General features: G+C 40.5%; 1 protein-coding gene across 12 annotated transcripts in view; it reads left to right on the top strand.

Annotated features, from left to right (window-relative positions):
- Window positions 1-14,769, top strand: part of Dys (Dystrophin) — a 136,204-nt gene that overhangs the window by 105,992 nt on the left and 15,443 nt on the right. For 3 of the 12 annotated variants that reach the window (NM_001275801.1, NM_001275803.1, NM_001275804.1), the window contains one exon: window positions 3,945-3,995. The exons of 7 other annotated variants lie outside the window; for them this stretch is intronic. In NM_001275801.1, the coding sequence (NP_001262730.1) occupies window positions 3,945-3,995 (51 nt within the window). Of the gene's footprint in view, window positions 1-2,133; window positions 2,597-3,944; window positions 3,996-14,769 lie in introns of those variants that run through there. 2 more of the 12 variants (NM_001043262.2, NM_001275802.1) reach the window with 2 other exon arrangements.

A 14,769-nucleotide genomic window follows, 5' to 3' on the forward strand; every position in this document is an offset into this window, starting at 1 on the left:
TTGTCTATCTCTTCGTTTTTTATTGCGCTCTTGTTGTTTGCGCAAACTGCACAAATATGCCACGAAATGTAACCAATGTATAATTGTCAAACGTGTTGTGCTTTATATTGCCACACACACACAGGGTCTCTTCTATTTGGAACGTGGCTCACCATATGGACAATTCATTTGGCCTGTCAATATTTCTGCTCGATTCTGCTCCTTTTTCCATTGGCTAACGGCGCCATTTTGTGCGGCAGTCAACTTTTTCCAATTTCACCCGGTTGACCCTTCTAGCAGGGTCGAGGATTTTCATTTCATAAATATTTGCCATTTATTGTATGTTTTTCTTTCTGGTTGGCGTTCGTTCGTGGGCGCAAAAACAAACATTTCGTAAATATTTGCTGGAGGGCTTACAATATGGCATGAAATAGTTCTCTAATTGGCATTGCTTTCCAATTAAGTGGACTGCGTAGGGGAGCATAAAATTGTAAAAACAGAGATACTCGCAAAATATTGGTTATATTTTAACAAAAAAAACAAAACCGAAATCTTTATGAATAAGTAAATTTTACGTAAATAAATCCAGCAACTTAAACAAGTTCCACATTCCTTCAACATCGATCAACTGTCTTAAATACATTAGTAAATGTAAAACTCTAACTCAAGTTTGTGTTATCGGTAGTCTCTTCCGAAATCTTCCGTCCATTAATAAATGCCAACTACAAAAAAAAAACTGAAAAACTCAAACCAACACGAAATAGACAGGGGAAATATGCAAAGACCTCAGAAAACAATTAGAAGCGAATGGACAGAGGAAGAGAATTCAATTTCAATTTCCGAATTCAGGAAATCCGAAGGCAAGGCGAACTGAATGATTTCCCAGATGCATTTTTGGCTTTAGGATTTTCCTTGGTTTGCCTTTTGGTTTCTGTTTTTATCTTGGCAGACGACAAATCGCCTTGCCAAAGATAAATATTCACACACGAGGATAGAGATGGAGGAAATACTGCCCTACAAGGTGGCAGACTGGAAAAGAAAATTATGAGCTCGAAAATAGATTTTCCGGCCGCACTTCGCAGACAGAGAGAAAAACGAACTATTGCTGAAGATTTGGCCCCCTCTCTCCGTCGTTTTTTTGTCGCGTCTGCAGTTCATAAATTTCCACATTTTCCACATCCTTTTCCCCACCTTTTAAAGCAAGTGTAGGCTTAAGACAATCCCAGAAAAAGAAAAATACACTTCGGAGTCGGAGGCATTTTTCACACTTTGTCACGTGTGGAGCGGCCAAACGGGAAAATTATATACCAATTTTGCATTTCTCTTTTTCTCTATGCGGAAAGCCACAAAAAAAAAAAACACAAAAAGTAACAAATTTTTGTCGACTGCCATACAATATTCGCCTGGCAGAATATAATAGCAACTGGACATGAGCTAAGAAAAATTAAAGCAAAAGAAACAGAAAGTTAAAAAACAAAACAAAAGTATTTTTAAAGCCACATTTTAGTACATTTTACAACGTTACCTATATCCCTTTTTAAAACTCTGTTTTATCCCACACCCAAATTTCCCATCAATTTTGTTCTGAGTCACAAGAATCATTCACTCGAAAACGAGTCTCATGAGAACAAAAATCGCACAAAAAATGCGTGTAAATTATCAAATAAAAGTGCCATAAAAACAAACGAATAAAAACCACACCAAAACAAACCAAAAATGCGGGAAGATAAAGAGCGACAACAAAAAGCACGCCATTCAAATGCATTTATAAATTGTATCGAAATGAGCCCGAAACTCCGGCAATAAATAAAGCCATAGAGGGGCGCAGAAGTATCTGGCAGATTGAAAAATTATAACAACACTCGTGAGTGGCACTCAATTGGAGCACTCAACATGACAACCACTTAATGAGTTAACCCAGCGAGTGAGTGGGAGAGTCGGCAGGTTGAGTGGATGGCGGCAGCATGAAGACATAAACAATGCATAAACAAAACCCGCTAAGTGAGCAACAAGTTCTTGGCGAGAGAACAAGTTTCGTTTTTGGGAGTGTGAGTTTTTTTCGAGTGTTTTCCGAGTGTTTTTGAGTATTTTTTGAGTGCTTTTTCGAGTGCAGCAGCGCTTCGCTCTCCATCCGTCGCCGGCTTTGTTGTTGGGTCAGTTTTCGAAGCGGCGGCGCGTAAGCTGGTTGCGTTTTTTGTCGCGATCGCGATCTGCCGGTAAAAAAAAAGAACACAAAAAGTATACTAGCCATGAAAAAAATTCAAATTCCTAACTCAAGGATCTTTTTTAAAAAAAAACCGTAACCTCACAGAAAAGTGTTTAAAGTGCGAAAAATATTCCCCAGTTGTATTCTACATATATATTCACCTTCTCGGCCGCAAGTGAAAACCAACGTCGAGAAAAAAATAAATTGCAGAAATAAATTGTTCTGGTGTTATACTTTATTTTTTCTGTGGCAAAACAAACGAAAGTAACAAGAGTAATAAGGTCGAATTTATTATAATCATTTTTCGTCAACGCTTTGGCCCACAAGACAACAAAAGCAACAACAGAGAGTATAATAACACCAGAACTTAGTGCATTTGTGTTGTGTGATAAATGAAACAAAAATTCTTTGGTAACAGTCACGTTTAAAAGTGTGCGCACTTTTCACCAACTTGTGGTAGCGCGTGTTCAATACACCATTATTTTCACCGCCGTTCTTAAATCGCAAATAAACACTAAAAATCATAAAGCGCGCAAGATAGTAATAGTAATTTTGTTTTCTCTCTCTTGGCGATGGGAACAACTGTTTAAAAAACATGACAACGGCGTTAAGAAAAATTACGCTAGCTCAGCTTTTGGCGAGTAGAAATTACAATATGGCAAACGCAGTTGAAATGTATTTTTAAGAATTATTACGGGAAAGTGACCATCTCACTCGCTCACTGACGCGTCTGTGTGGGTAAAATGCACAGCGAGAAAATAGTCTAAGGTTGTGAATTTATTAAATGAGTGCATTAGTCCCACCTGTTGGAATCTTCACTTTACAAGTCTATTGCCTTGAGTTTGACATTCTGTTATACATTTTATGTATAATATGCCCGAGAATCCGAAGTTAGGCTTAGTTCTGCAAATTCCTTCACATCCGAGAAGAATCTCATTTGCATCTCGGCGAGCAGCAAATCTCCCGAGGTGCGTATACTTAATATCCCACGCGGAAATGTCAAAAAGGAGAACTCAGAGGAGGGAAAATACACATCCCGGGGAAGCGAGGATATCCTCTTGGCAAGGTCGTTTATTATTATTTACTTTGCATGTTATTGAATTTTGTTGGGCGCGCACAAGGAGATTTAGTCGTCTTGCTGAAGTTGTCTCTTACTTCGCTGTCTCTCCTTGTGCCGTATCTTATTCTCCTTTGTTGCAGCCTCACTTTATCTTTGTCATCATTTCGAGTGTTATGGGTAGTCTGGTTACTCGTGTTTCCATATAGAAATACACACATATATCTTTGCATCTCAAAGTTTGTGTCTCAGCATCTTTGAGTTGGATTTGTTGTTCTTTCGTATATAACTTGTTATATGCTTATCAGACGGGGACCCATTGCTGTTCCTTTATTCATTTTTTAATGGTTTTCAGTGTCAGTTGGTTAATTAGAGCGCATATGACTCAAATCGGCGGCCCACTGGCGCCATCTGCCCGTCCACTCGACTTTTCTCGCCTCTGTTAAACTTTCTAAACTCCATCAATATTGTTAATTTATTTGCTCGGACGGACTGCATGCTGTGCCCCCAATTTTCGGCGATTTCCGTTTCTTAACCCCTGCCAAATATCATTGTCTGCCGATCTTTGCGATGATGTCAGCTTAAGTTAAAATATTTAACACCCATGCATACTGTGTTTCTGCTCATTTGAAGTTTTCATTATCAAGCACGAATGTTTTATTCCCAGTCTAAGTGATCAAATTTCTTGTTTTATTTTTCCAGCCGCAATCCGTATCGGTTGTATCGGAAATTCTAATTTCCAACACGCTCAAAGTATGTTTTCTGTTTTTCTTTGTTTTTTTCCCATATTTTGTCTGTCGTTTACATTCCTGTTTTTATTAACCCATGAGCACTGGTGGGAGCCCCTGCCTCCGAATTGAAACGAATCTCACCCCATAACAATAATATTCATTTGGCACAAGAGCAATTCCCATTTCCATTTGCATTCCGGTTACAAGTAGAACATCATCAATGTGACACATTTATCTAACATAACAGATAACTCTGGTACTTTAAGGGTCTTAAGGGCTAGATCCGTATCTCCAATGTGATATGGTGCTTTTTTATTGAAGCTGTTGACAAGCCATTAAAATTATTGTGTACGACGACCAATAAAACAGCGGGAATCAGCTTGTGGGGATTTTGAACTCGAAATCTGAGAGGGGGTGACCCACTTGAACTGCCAGACAGTCGCGATAAGAAAAGGCTCCCTAACTCATCTGCTCATCGGCTATTCCCGCAGTAACGATTCTCAATTGAAAGCCGAAATGTTAATAGTGAGTCACAGAATATTTTGATTTTCCTGACTGCCCCGGATCAACGACCAATTAAGGAATTGTTCTACAGCTGTCAGCTGAATAATTTCGAGGCGAACACAATCGGTTGCCTCATTTCATTCGGGGAATCTAGTTCAACCTATTGACACTGACGATTTCCAATAACCCCAAAGCTATTCGACCTTGAGCGCCGTTTAATAACCGATTGGGAGACCCAGTTCCCACACAAAGATCTGCTTTCAATAGGAACCATCCACATATTTTAATGCCTGGTTTCGGGTTCTGATGAGCCGGCGCTTTTCACATTGCCAAGACACACCGATACCGAGTCTCCCCTTTCGCGAATTTCACTTAAATTTCTCGAATTCACTTATTTATTTATATGAGTGCTTCACTTATTTGTGCATAATATTTACCAGCCGCAGTCTGCGAATTTTGCGATTACCGACGCTGTTGCTTGCCATGTGCTCGACATTTTCGTACTTTTTCGTACATTTCACGTACTAAACGCCATTTAAACGTCATATTTAAACATGCCTGTACGTATCCATATGCATATGCATATGTGGTATGTAAAACTCTGTAAACAAACACCAGCGACTGAGATCGGATACCCCATCATGTGCTTCTGTTTTATTGCGTTCCATTCGAATCTGTTGTTTTGCGATGAAGAAGGCTGTTCCGTTCCTCTGTGGACTTTGGTTACTTTGGAGTTTAAGTACATGCATGTGTTTATATGAAGAGCTTTTCGAATAAGGAACGCCAAGAGAACGAAGAAGAACCAAATTTGTTACTCGAAACTTCTGCAGCTGCAGTATGAAATCATCAGGCTGACAAAAATGAGGGGTTATGTAGCGGGTATGCAGGGGGTTATTCCAAGTCCTGGGGAGGAGTGCAAGGTTTTCTGGGAATTTCGAGTTCACAAAGTGTCAATAATATTGAATTCTTCGACGATTAAGGTAAATTCTTTGAAGTGCAATCTACACTTCAAAACAAAGTATGTAACGTGTTTTCAATTCTCTTGTGTACTTAATCAATAAAACATCTCAATATATTAACGATAAATGCAAAAGATCCTTATTACAACATTTGAGTACCCCAAACGCACTGCATCCCATAAATACCACATTGCCGCAAGATTGTTCACTATTCAGCCAGCGATTTCCAGTGTTTGCCAAATTTGGCGAAAAGTAATCTATCCACACAAGCTCACTTTCTGGCCACGTCCTTATATGAAGAACATCTTGCGTTGTTGCCACAGATTTTGTGTGTTGTTCCCTAGATGCCGACCATGTGTTCGCCATGCCCCCTTTCAAGTTTCCCCGCGCACTTAAGACACCCTCTCTTCCGTTCCGAATTGCAAACAGTTCAGTTAAAAGCTGAAAATTGTTTATGCTAATTGCACTTAATTTATGCATGCGTACTGTGCCCGACGAATGTTTGTGCGAGCGGGAGCGAGATACAAAAGTATCTGGAAGATACCGTACGACATGTTGCGCCTATCTTGGTTTGTCTCTCCCTCGCTTGATATTTATTGGCACGCCAAAACGCGCGAGTGAAGTAAATATTTATTTCGGCACAATTAAGGCTTCCACCACGCCTCTTTAAAGAAAAAAGTGCATTCGATGCACATTCCAAGTGTCATTTGGCATTTCGGAGAGATTCGCACACGCGAGTGAACACACATACCTAATGTCTAAACTTGGGCAAATGTCAGGCGATCTCGAAGCTTAATCCTGACGCCATTTAGACGGTGTCTATTTCGGCCAATTAATATGCAGTTAATGGTGCTAACGGTGTGACGTGCTTATTTATAGGCCCGCAGATGCGACTGCAAATGGCAAATGCAGGCGGAAAATGGCAATGCAACTCAATTCCACCAGCGCCAAATAAATGGCTGGCACTCGCAGCTCAGACATCAGCCTGGCGCCACAGCGCACATTTTGCATGTCAATTCGGTGGGGGAGAGGGGGAGGGGCTTTTCGCCTAAAAAGTATCTGCCGGATTGCATAAGAAAGTCGGGCATTTTCGCCGTTGTCAGGGTGTGGAATAAAGTTCACTCGACTACTCCAATACATCTGCATCTGTACCGGGAATTCAACTCACTGCGAATAACATTTTATGCGCATAAAGTTTGGCCAAGCCAAAAGCAGTTAGATATTCGATAGGATATCTTTAACTGTAGGAAAATTTTATGAATAAGGTAAAACAGTATTTAACCCGATTTGAAAGATATAACAAGTCGATTTTATTTCCCATGAAATGTTCGGCTTAGCTTATGACTAAACAAAGTTTATTTACTATTTGTTTTTTCTAAGAAAATCTCACTAAAAATATTGGTAACAATTTTCCATAAAAGATTCTTTTGACCCTAAAACTTCAATTCTAAGTGCAACTGACGTGCCCCAACGAATTTCATACTAGAGTGAGTAAAAGCACCCATGTATCGTGAATAATATACATAAATATCTGCCAAAAAGCTGTGACAAATTCCATAGAGAATGCATCTCGACAGTCGAATGCATGAATCAAATTCTGTATCTCAATGAACAAGTGGCATTTGCAGCCGGTTTTATCTATCGGCAAGCTTACTACAAACCGAGCGCAGAAAAAGTATCTGACAAACGGAGCAATTCAGGTAATCTGAATTGGCACCCTCACTTTGCTGGCATTGTTCTTTCTTCGTGGCTGTGTGAAACATATATATTTACAGATTGGTACAATTCGGTTTATTGGCCCAAGACATGGCGGGAGTTTTGCGCCCGATTCCTCACGTAGCCAACTTGCTGTAGATACGTTTTTTTGCCCATCCTCACGCACTTGAAGTGGAAAACAGTGGCAGCTGTCAATGGAGAGTCGATGTCAGTTGTGTTTCGATCAATTAAAAAATTGCTGCACTAATTGTGGCGTATTTATCGGCTGCATTTGCTGCCGTTGCATCGCTGACACAATCACTTTAATTGAGCAATTATGCAGTTGCACTCAATTAAATACCAAGCGCCTCTTTTTTTGGGCAGACAGCTCAATTAGGACTCCTGTTAAATTGATTATAATTCCACGAACTCTTACAGTTCTTAGCCTGTAGCAAACATAATACCCAAGAGGCATACTTGAAATCTGTAACTAATGTTAAGTATTCATGATTCCTAATGATCTAATGAGCTCAAATGTTTGTCCAAATGTTCACAACCCAATTGAGCAGAAAATGTACTCACTATTTGGCTAAGAAGAGGGGGGGAAACTTTAGAAAATTTGGCCAGGTACCCATCGCATTGAGTCATTAATCAAAGTCAGAGTTCGGCCCGCATCAAAGTCTGCAAACCAAATCGAATCCAGCGTATTTAGTCAGCCGTGAAGCATTACCAAACTGTTATAAAATGACCAGAAAAAAGGGGAAAAGAAAGTTCCAAATGGAAAAGCTTTTCCAAGCGACAATCTCTCTAATGCAATTTTAATTAGAGCTTTATTTATGTTTCAACATAGAGAAATTCCATCTTAAAGACATCCACAGAAACTACAAAAAAAAATCTATAAAGTCATGTTTGGATTACCACTTCAAATATCCATGCTCGAATTCAATTGCACCTAATTTCATCGATTTTTATTTGCATACTCTGGACCCAGACATGCATAACAATAATTTTTGGTTGTTGTATTTATATTTGCACAGCAGCAATATAAACATTTCTCTTTATGATTATTTTAATTGAATAAATACTGGCAGTGTGTGACCAAAACAGCCAACCCACCCATTGATTCACCCACCAAATCCATTCAACCTCCAAGCTGCGCAATTTCACTCCCATTTATTTATTAAATAAACATTTTCCGATTACCTTTATGGATGCTCCTGGTTGGCTTCTTTTCGGGTTTGCCAGTGTGATTAGTCAGAGCTTTTATCTAAAATGGTCTGGTCTATACAGAATAAACATAAAAAAGATGTGGAAATTTATTGTGCGGTCAAATTGGCTTAATCTTTTGCTGCACAGTAAGGTTTTCTCTCTAATACAATTTAATTGTTTGATTATTTTAAGTAATGCATAAGAGGCACCTGCAAAAAATGTTTATATAAATATTTATTTTTTAATATGCCTAATTTGAACAGCAGAATCTGCAACATCTGTTGACCAGTTGAGTAATTGCTCCAGTTGATAGATAGGACCCAAAATCTTTTATTTTCCCACCCACCTTTTGTTTACTTCCTTATGAATATTTATTCAGCCAACGCTGAAAATTGTTTACATTTCACTATATCCAGCGAGAAGAGACTTTAGCCCCTCGTTTTGTTTAGAGAACTGGAACCATGCACTTTGGGTAATTAGCAAGTTTATTTGACCCTGAGCAAAGACCACCGAATTGAGCCAAAAATAGGCCACTGGAAAGCGATTCGGTGTTGTAAATACCATTCGTTTGCGAAACCAGCAATGTGAAATCAATAATCATTTAAAATTCAAATGCGAGCAACGCATGAACCGGAAAATGGCGAGCAAGGAAACAGAGGCCGGCGAATGCAAATTGGAAAAACAGATAATGAAAAATCCAGAAAGCGGGGGTTAAAGTAGGCAATGCCCTCCATGCTAATGAAATTAAAAATTGATGCTTTGGGGCCAGCGGCACACCAGTTTTGTGTGTAAAGAAATCTAGGCGAAAATGCTAAGCAAATGTCGTTTAATAAATTGAAAAGGGCCGAAAGAATAGGGTGTTGGCTTGGCTTGGCGGTAGGTGGCTGCCAACCATGCCTATTCATTTCTATGGCTGATTGATTTTGCGGCGTTGGCGGTTAAGTGGCGGACTTTGAGACACTGAGACAGCGAAACGCTGTGCACCACAAGAAAAGCCAAACGCCGCCGCCAACTCTTGACACGTCTTTTTGATAGAGTTGCCAGCGGAGCACTACGATCTGGCCAATCTGACGGATCAGGTCGGTCGGAGCGGTAGGAGCAGTAGGGAGCAGCTACATTTTGCGGTCTGGCCTGGTTGCTCAATCTTCCTGGTTTCAACTGCCACTGCCGCCAAGCCGTTGACATCAATTAGCTATTAGACATGGAGTTTGGAGAGGGAAAAATGCAAGATGCTTTAATCTGTACGGCAGGAAAGTAGTGTTATTTTAATATAAAACATTAATATAAAACAACGGAAATACCAAATAATTTACTAAATACCTGAAGAAAAGTAAAGTACACATCTTATAAACTACGAATTCCTAAAAAATCGAACTCTCATTTGATTTGGCATCTAATTGGATTAAGACTACACTCTGTATGACATTTGCCATGCAGTGTTTAATCAATCGTTTTTGTTAGCTCAGAACCTTTTTCGCGCAGTGTCCTTATTCAGCCAGATAGTAAAAAACTATCAACATTCGTTAAGGCAAATTATTGCATTGCTGAGGCGAAGATAGTTGCAGTCCCCTTTCGGAATCCATCCACTTATCATGTGGGCGTTCTTCAGTCCGGCGCCATCTGGCAGTCTCCTTCTGTTACCAACTGCCTTTTCCATCCGCCATCCGCCATCCGCCATCTACCATGTACCATCTAGCATCTAGCAACTTCCATCTTCCCCCCGGCCATCGGTTCATTAGACGCCGCTCAATTTATTTCTCCTTTACACGCCAATTAATCAGATTATGTCAAAATGTGTCACTGGGTTAATGCAAATATATTACGATGGCCATCCAGTCAGGCAGCCAGCGAAGTATAGACTCCCCCGGGATCTCCGCTTTTTGCCCCAGCTCCCACTAAATCGATTCGGATGTCTGGCTCTTGGGAGAGGCTTTAAAGCGTTTTGTCTGCCATTCGCATTTGGTTGTTTGGAAAGCGCTTAGATCCACTTAATTAGTGAACTGCATCCAACAAAAGCGGGGAAAATACTCGCACAAAATCACTTTTAAGCTGATTTGGATGGGTATAGAAAGGCAGAGGAGGAAATAAATCAGGAAATTGGAAATAAATTTGTCTACCTCCAGTCAGTTCAAAATAAAATTGTTTAATTTCCGAAGAGAGCGAAGCGATGTTTCAGTCTTTGCGTATTATTAATCTTGCATTCACAGTATATACTTTGTAAATATATTGACAAATCATTTGAACTCCTTTTTCATTAACTCGAATTTAAACAGGTAAACGGCATTGCTCTGTACAGATAGATCTCCGACTTTTCGGTACACAAAAGGCGTATCGTTTTCAGTTTTGTCTAACATAACACCACTGCGAAACAAGGCAATCTGACATCTCTCAGTTCGTTTAGTTACCTTGGCGACTGAATTTCAACAGAAAATCGCGTTGGTAACAATGTAACATCAGCAACTCCATCGGATCCCCCAGCATTTTTACCTCTTCCGACTCCACACTCCCACCGGCGGAACTTGTTCATTTGGCATTCAGCAGAAAAGTCATTAAGTGACACACCCGCCTACAAAATGCCCCCAAAATAGATTCCAGCATATTTATCATTATTTTTTCTGCTTCACGTTTTGTCTCCGAATAAAGGGAGAACAATCATGTAAAGCTGGGCTTGGTGCAAAAAAAAAAAAACGAGGAAAAATAATAAAACGAGTAAGGGGTGGGCATCTGTCAGTGCTTAATCACGCATATCACCCAACTTTCCGAGCTCAAAACCAGCTTGTTTGTTTTCGGATTTCCATTTTTTTCGCATTTTTTCAGGCTGTTTTGGGTTTTTGGGCGTGTTTTAGCTCGGCTCATTGAAGGCGGCGCACGGAAGTTGGCACCGCAACGGAAATTGAGCCATCAAAAATAATGTACAACCAAAAATATACACGATAAATATACCGTATGGCATACAAATTCAGGTGCTCGACTTTCGCTTTTACCTCCGCCTCTCGAGCAGTAAAAGAAGAGTTGTAAAAATACTTTACAACTCATTAAAAATTATTATTGTTCCCTGCATAAAGATGATGAGCCAGGATGAGCGAGTCCTCGGGGGATCCTTTCTGCAGTCCTTTGCGTAGGTGTCAATCGCGATCCCTTTTCGGCTGCTCTTCAAACAGAAATTGGCGTAAAATTTTGCGGCTACATTTTGAGGAAATTTGATGGGGGAGGTCAGATGGCAAAGGTTAAAACTCGTTTTATTCTTATTACTGTTGAAAAGTTTTTTTGCTTAAAGCGGCTGCTTAGTTCCCACGAATTTTCCGGGTAAAAGGTTACGCAAAGTTTCGCATCAAAAGGCGTTAAAGGTTTCGAAAAGAGCAGACGGGTTTCGAGTGCTTCCCAGAATGTTTAATTCAATTTGTTGAACTAAAATTGCGCCCCTGGTTTAATGAAAGTTGGTTAGCGGCAGCTTGTTGCCAAGTTTCCCAGAGATTGGAATGTGGGAAGTGAAGTGACAACGATAACAGGTCTTCGATTCTCTTAATCTCTGGATGAGTTTATATCAGAGCGGAAGTTGCTTAATTCCATAAATGGACCAGATTAATTTAAAACCTGTAATGCCATGTTTAAGGTCTGTTTACTATCGAAGAACATTTTACTCCGGATTTACACAATCAATTGGGTCAACTGTTCATGTTTTATTCAGGTTTTAAATTATTTTTCTCTGATAGTTTTGTGATAATACTGCTTTCTTGTCTGAAACGTTTTTATTAATCAAAATGGAAAGAATTTCCGTGGTTTAATCTCTGTGCTTAATGGGCATATTTAGTAAATGTTAAACATTTTTAAAGAAATTGTTATAAATAGCTATGCATGCTGGGAAAATACCAAAATACGATAATATTTGAAAAGAAAACATTGCTGAATGTCGAACACAGCATTTTATCGAACAGTTCCCATCGATGGGATGGCTTTATGTGCCCCATCCGTAACATAACTCACTCGCCCATTACTCCATGTTTGTTCAACAATTTCGCTAAACGTTTTACAGGCCAAAAAGGAGGTAAATGTTCGAAGCCCAGGCGCCATTTTCTGCTGAGTGCCGTGCAGCCAATTCAATGCACTTTATTAATGGCATCCATGACTTGGCCCGACTCTCCTTTTTTCGGGTGATTCCCCTCCCCGAGCTCCACGTGCACCCCCCCTCCCCTTCTCCACCGTCACCAAAAGGGCGACAATAAAGCCCACAAGAAGCCAGCCATATCCATGCTCCTTCCTTCCTTCCTTGTCTGCTGCAGTTGCACTTAATTTTATCTATTATCCTCCATTTTTGTCATTGTCTAAGGAAAATGAAGATTCAAAGCCATAAGTGTGTGTGTGTGTGTACGGGTGTGTTTGTGTGTGTGGGCCATCAATGGCAAGGCAAAAGTTGCCAGCATGCTTTTGCTTTCGGCTTTGAGCCTTCGGTCCATTGTTGTTGGACGGGAATAGAGGATCTCTATCCTGGCAGCAGGTGTGCCAGTGAAAACTCAACTTGTGCTGCTGCTGCTGCTGCTGGCAGGTTGGTTGGAAAATGTGATAAAATGATTATAAAATAATTTTCACAAACAATGGCCAGGACATGCACACAGACGCACGTCCCTCTTCCGGTTGGGCGATACGTGCAAACTTGTTCTCACTTTTTCCACCCACATTTTCCAGCCGCCGGGTGGTCAACTCTTCTAATTGAATAGATTATACGGGGTCGGGTCTTTAATGGCTGCCAACCTCAAAGTCTGTAGTCTGAACTAATTTCATTCTGGTGCTTCTCGAACTCCTGCAGCAGTCATAAGCGAATCTCTCATAACGTTTTACTATTGCCATAAATATTCGTATATTATTATGCGCTGCTCCCCCCGCACACTGCATTTATTATTAATCCAAATGCGTGGCCATAAAATGCTGTGAAAATTACTTTTCCCGCTGGCACGATAGAGACGACTTTGTCGGCCGTAAAAGGGAAAACCTTAAAATGGAACTGCTTGAATGGGTGGAAAACCAACCAGGTCGATTAATTGCAAGCAGGACCACACGGGGAAGCACTCCACCCACTCGCCGCCAATCCCGAAAGGAAACATTTGTATCTGGCCAATAAACATGTCTTAAAGCTCGCTTGGCAGACACAGTTTTGAACCAGTTTAGCTGGCCCGCCACAGATGCAGATACTCAGATAGAGAGTCCCAATTTGTGCGAATGCGTAGAGCAACCAATTTGAGGCAAATTGCCATAACGAAGCTATGCAGCTCCAAAAGGCTCAATAGCAGTTGAACAGAATGGACAGAATGGGGCGTATTCTGGTCGGCGGGATGTTGAGGGAGCTAAGGAAGTCGGCGGAGCAGCTGATGCAGTTCACATTTGCAACTTTATTTATCGCTTCGAAAACATCTTGTAAATTTTCCACGTTATTTTCGCCGGCGGCCAAGTTCGTTCTTTGCGGAAAATTCAACAATTGAATCCAAAGCGTTTCCCCTGCGCCACCCGCCCACTCCTTGGCGAAAGCCAAGTCGAAATTGATATGAAAATTCGTTTTAAGTCGGAGAGAGCCTTCAGTGCCACGCCCATAGCCTCAAGGCAGGACTCCACCCCACCAGCCCTCCGCCCCCTTTTTCGATCCTTTCGCCTTGTTTTGATCATTTGCCTGTGATAAATTGTTCCATGTCGCTTGGCACTCTTGACTTTTATTGCTGGCCATGGGCAAGTCCACAAGTCTGCTGGCCATCAAAATGTCTTTTGCTTTTTTATGCCATTTGATGCAACCGAAACTGGGTAACTTGGCCCAAATGCACTGCCACTGGCTTTGTCAGTCGGTTTCAGTTTATTTGCCGCGCGACAAGTCTGTTTGTGTGTGTGTGTCTGCTTGCCAGGCAAATACAAATTTGATATCATTTTTCAACGCCAATTCCAGGCAGCCTCATATAGTGATAGTATATAGAATGGAAATGTTCTCTCGCATATGTTTGAGCCCTGAAAATACACTGACGTTTGGGGGCGCGGCACCCACGGAGTGACTTTTGTGGTTTCAATTTTGCCGCATGACGCATGAAATTTCCGCTCCTTTTTTGTGCGTTTTCTTCTTTTTTTGTATTCCTCACAGCGTCATAGCGAGGCTGGTAAAAAATGGGCAAAAAATGTATTAAATTGAAATCTGTGTTCGTTATTGATTGGATTTGATTTGGGTTAAGCAAGTGAATGGAATTTGATTTTTATTGAAATCGTAGGCGACCTTGCTTGATAGAAAGGGATCTATTGATTTATTCTTTAATAATATCACCGAATCCCTTAACATTTTTTATAATTAAGCCTGCCTTATTTTGGATGGCCTATTAAAGACATAAGCAAATGTTATGCCCACACATTTTACTCTTTTGTTCATCATTTGTATGGATTTGACAATCGGAAAACAAAAGT

This window comes from Drosophila melanogaster, chromosome 3R (assembly GCF_000001215.4).
Source record: "Drosophila melanogaster chromosome 3R".
NCBI classification, from domain to species: domain Eukaryota; kingdom Metazoa; phylum Arthropoda; class Insecta; order Diptera; family Drosophilidae; genus Drosophila; species Drosophila melanogaster.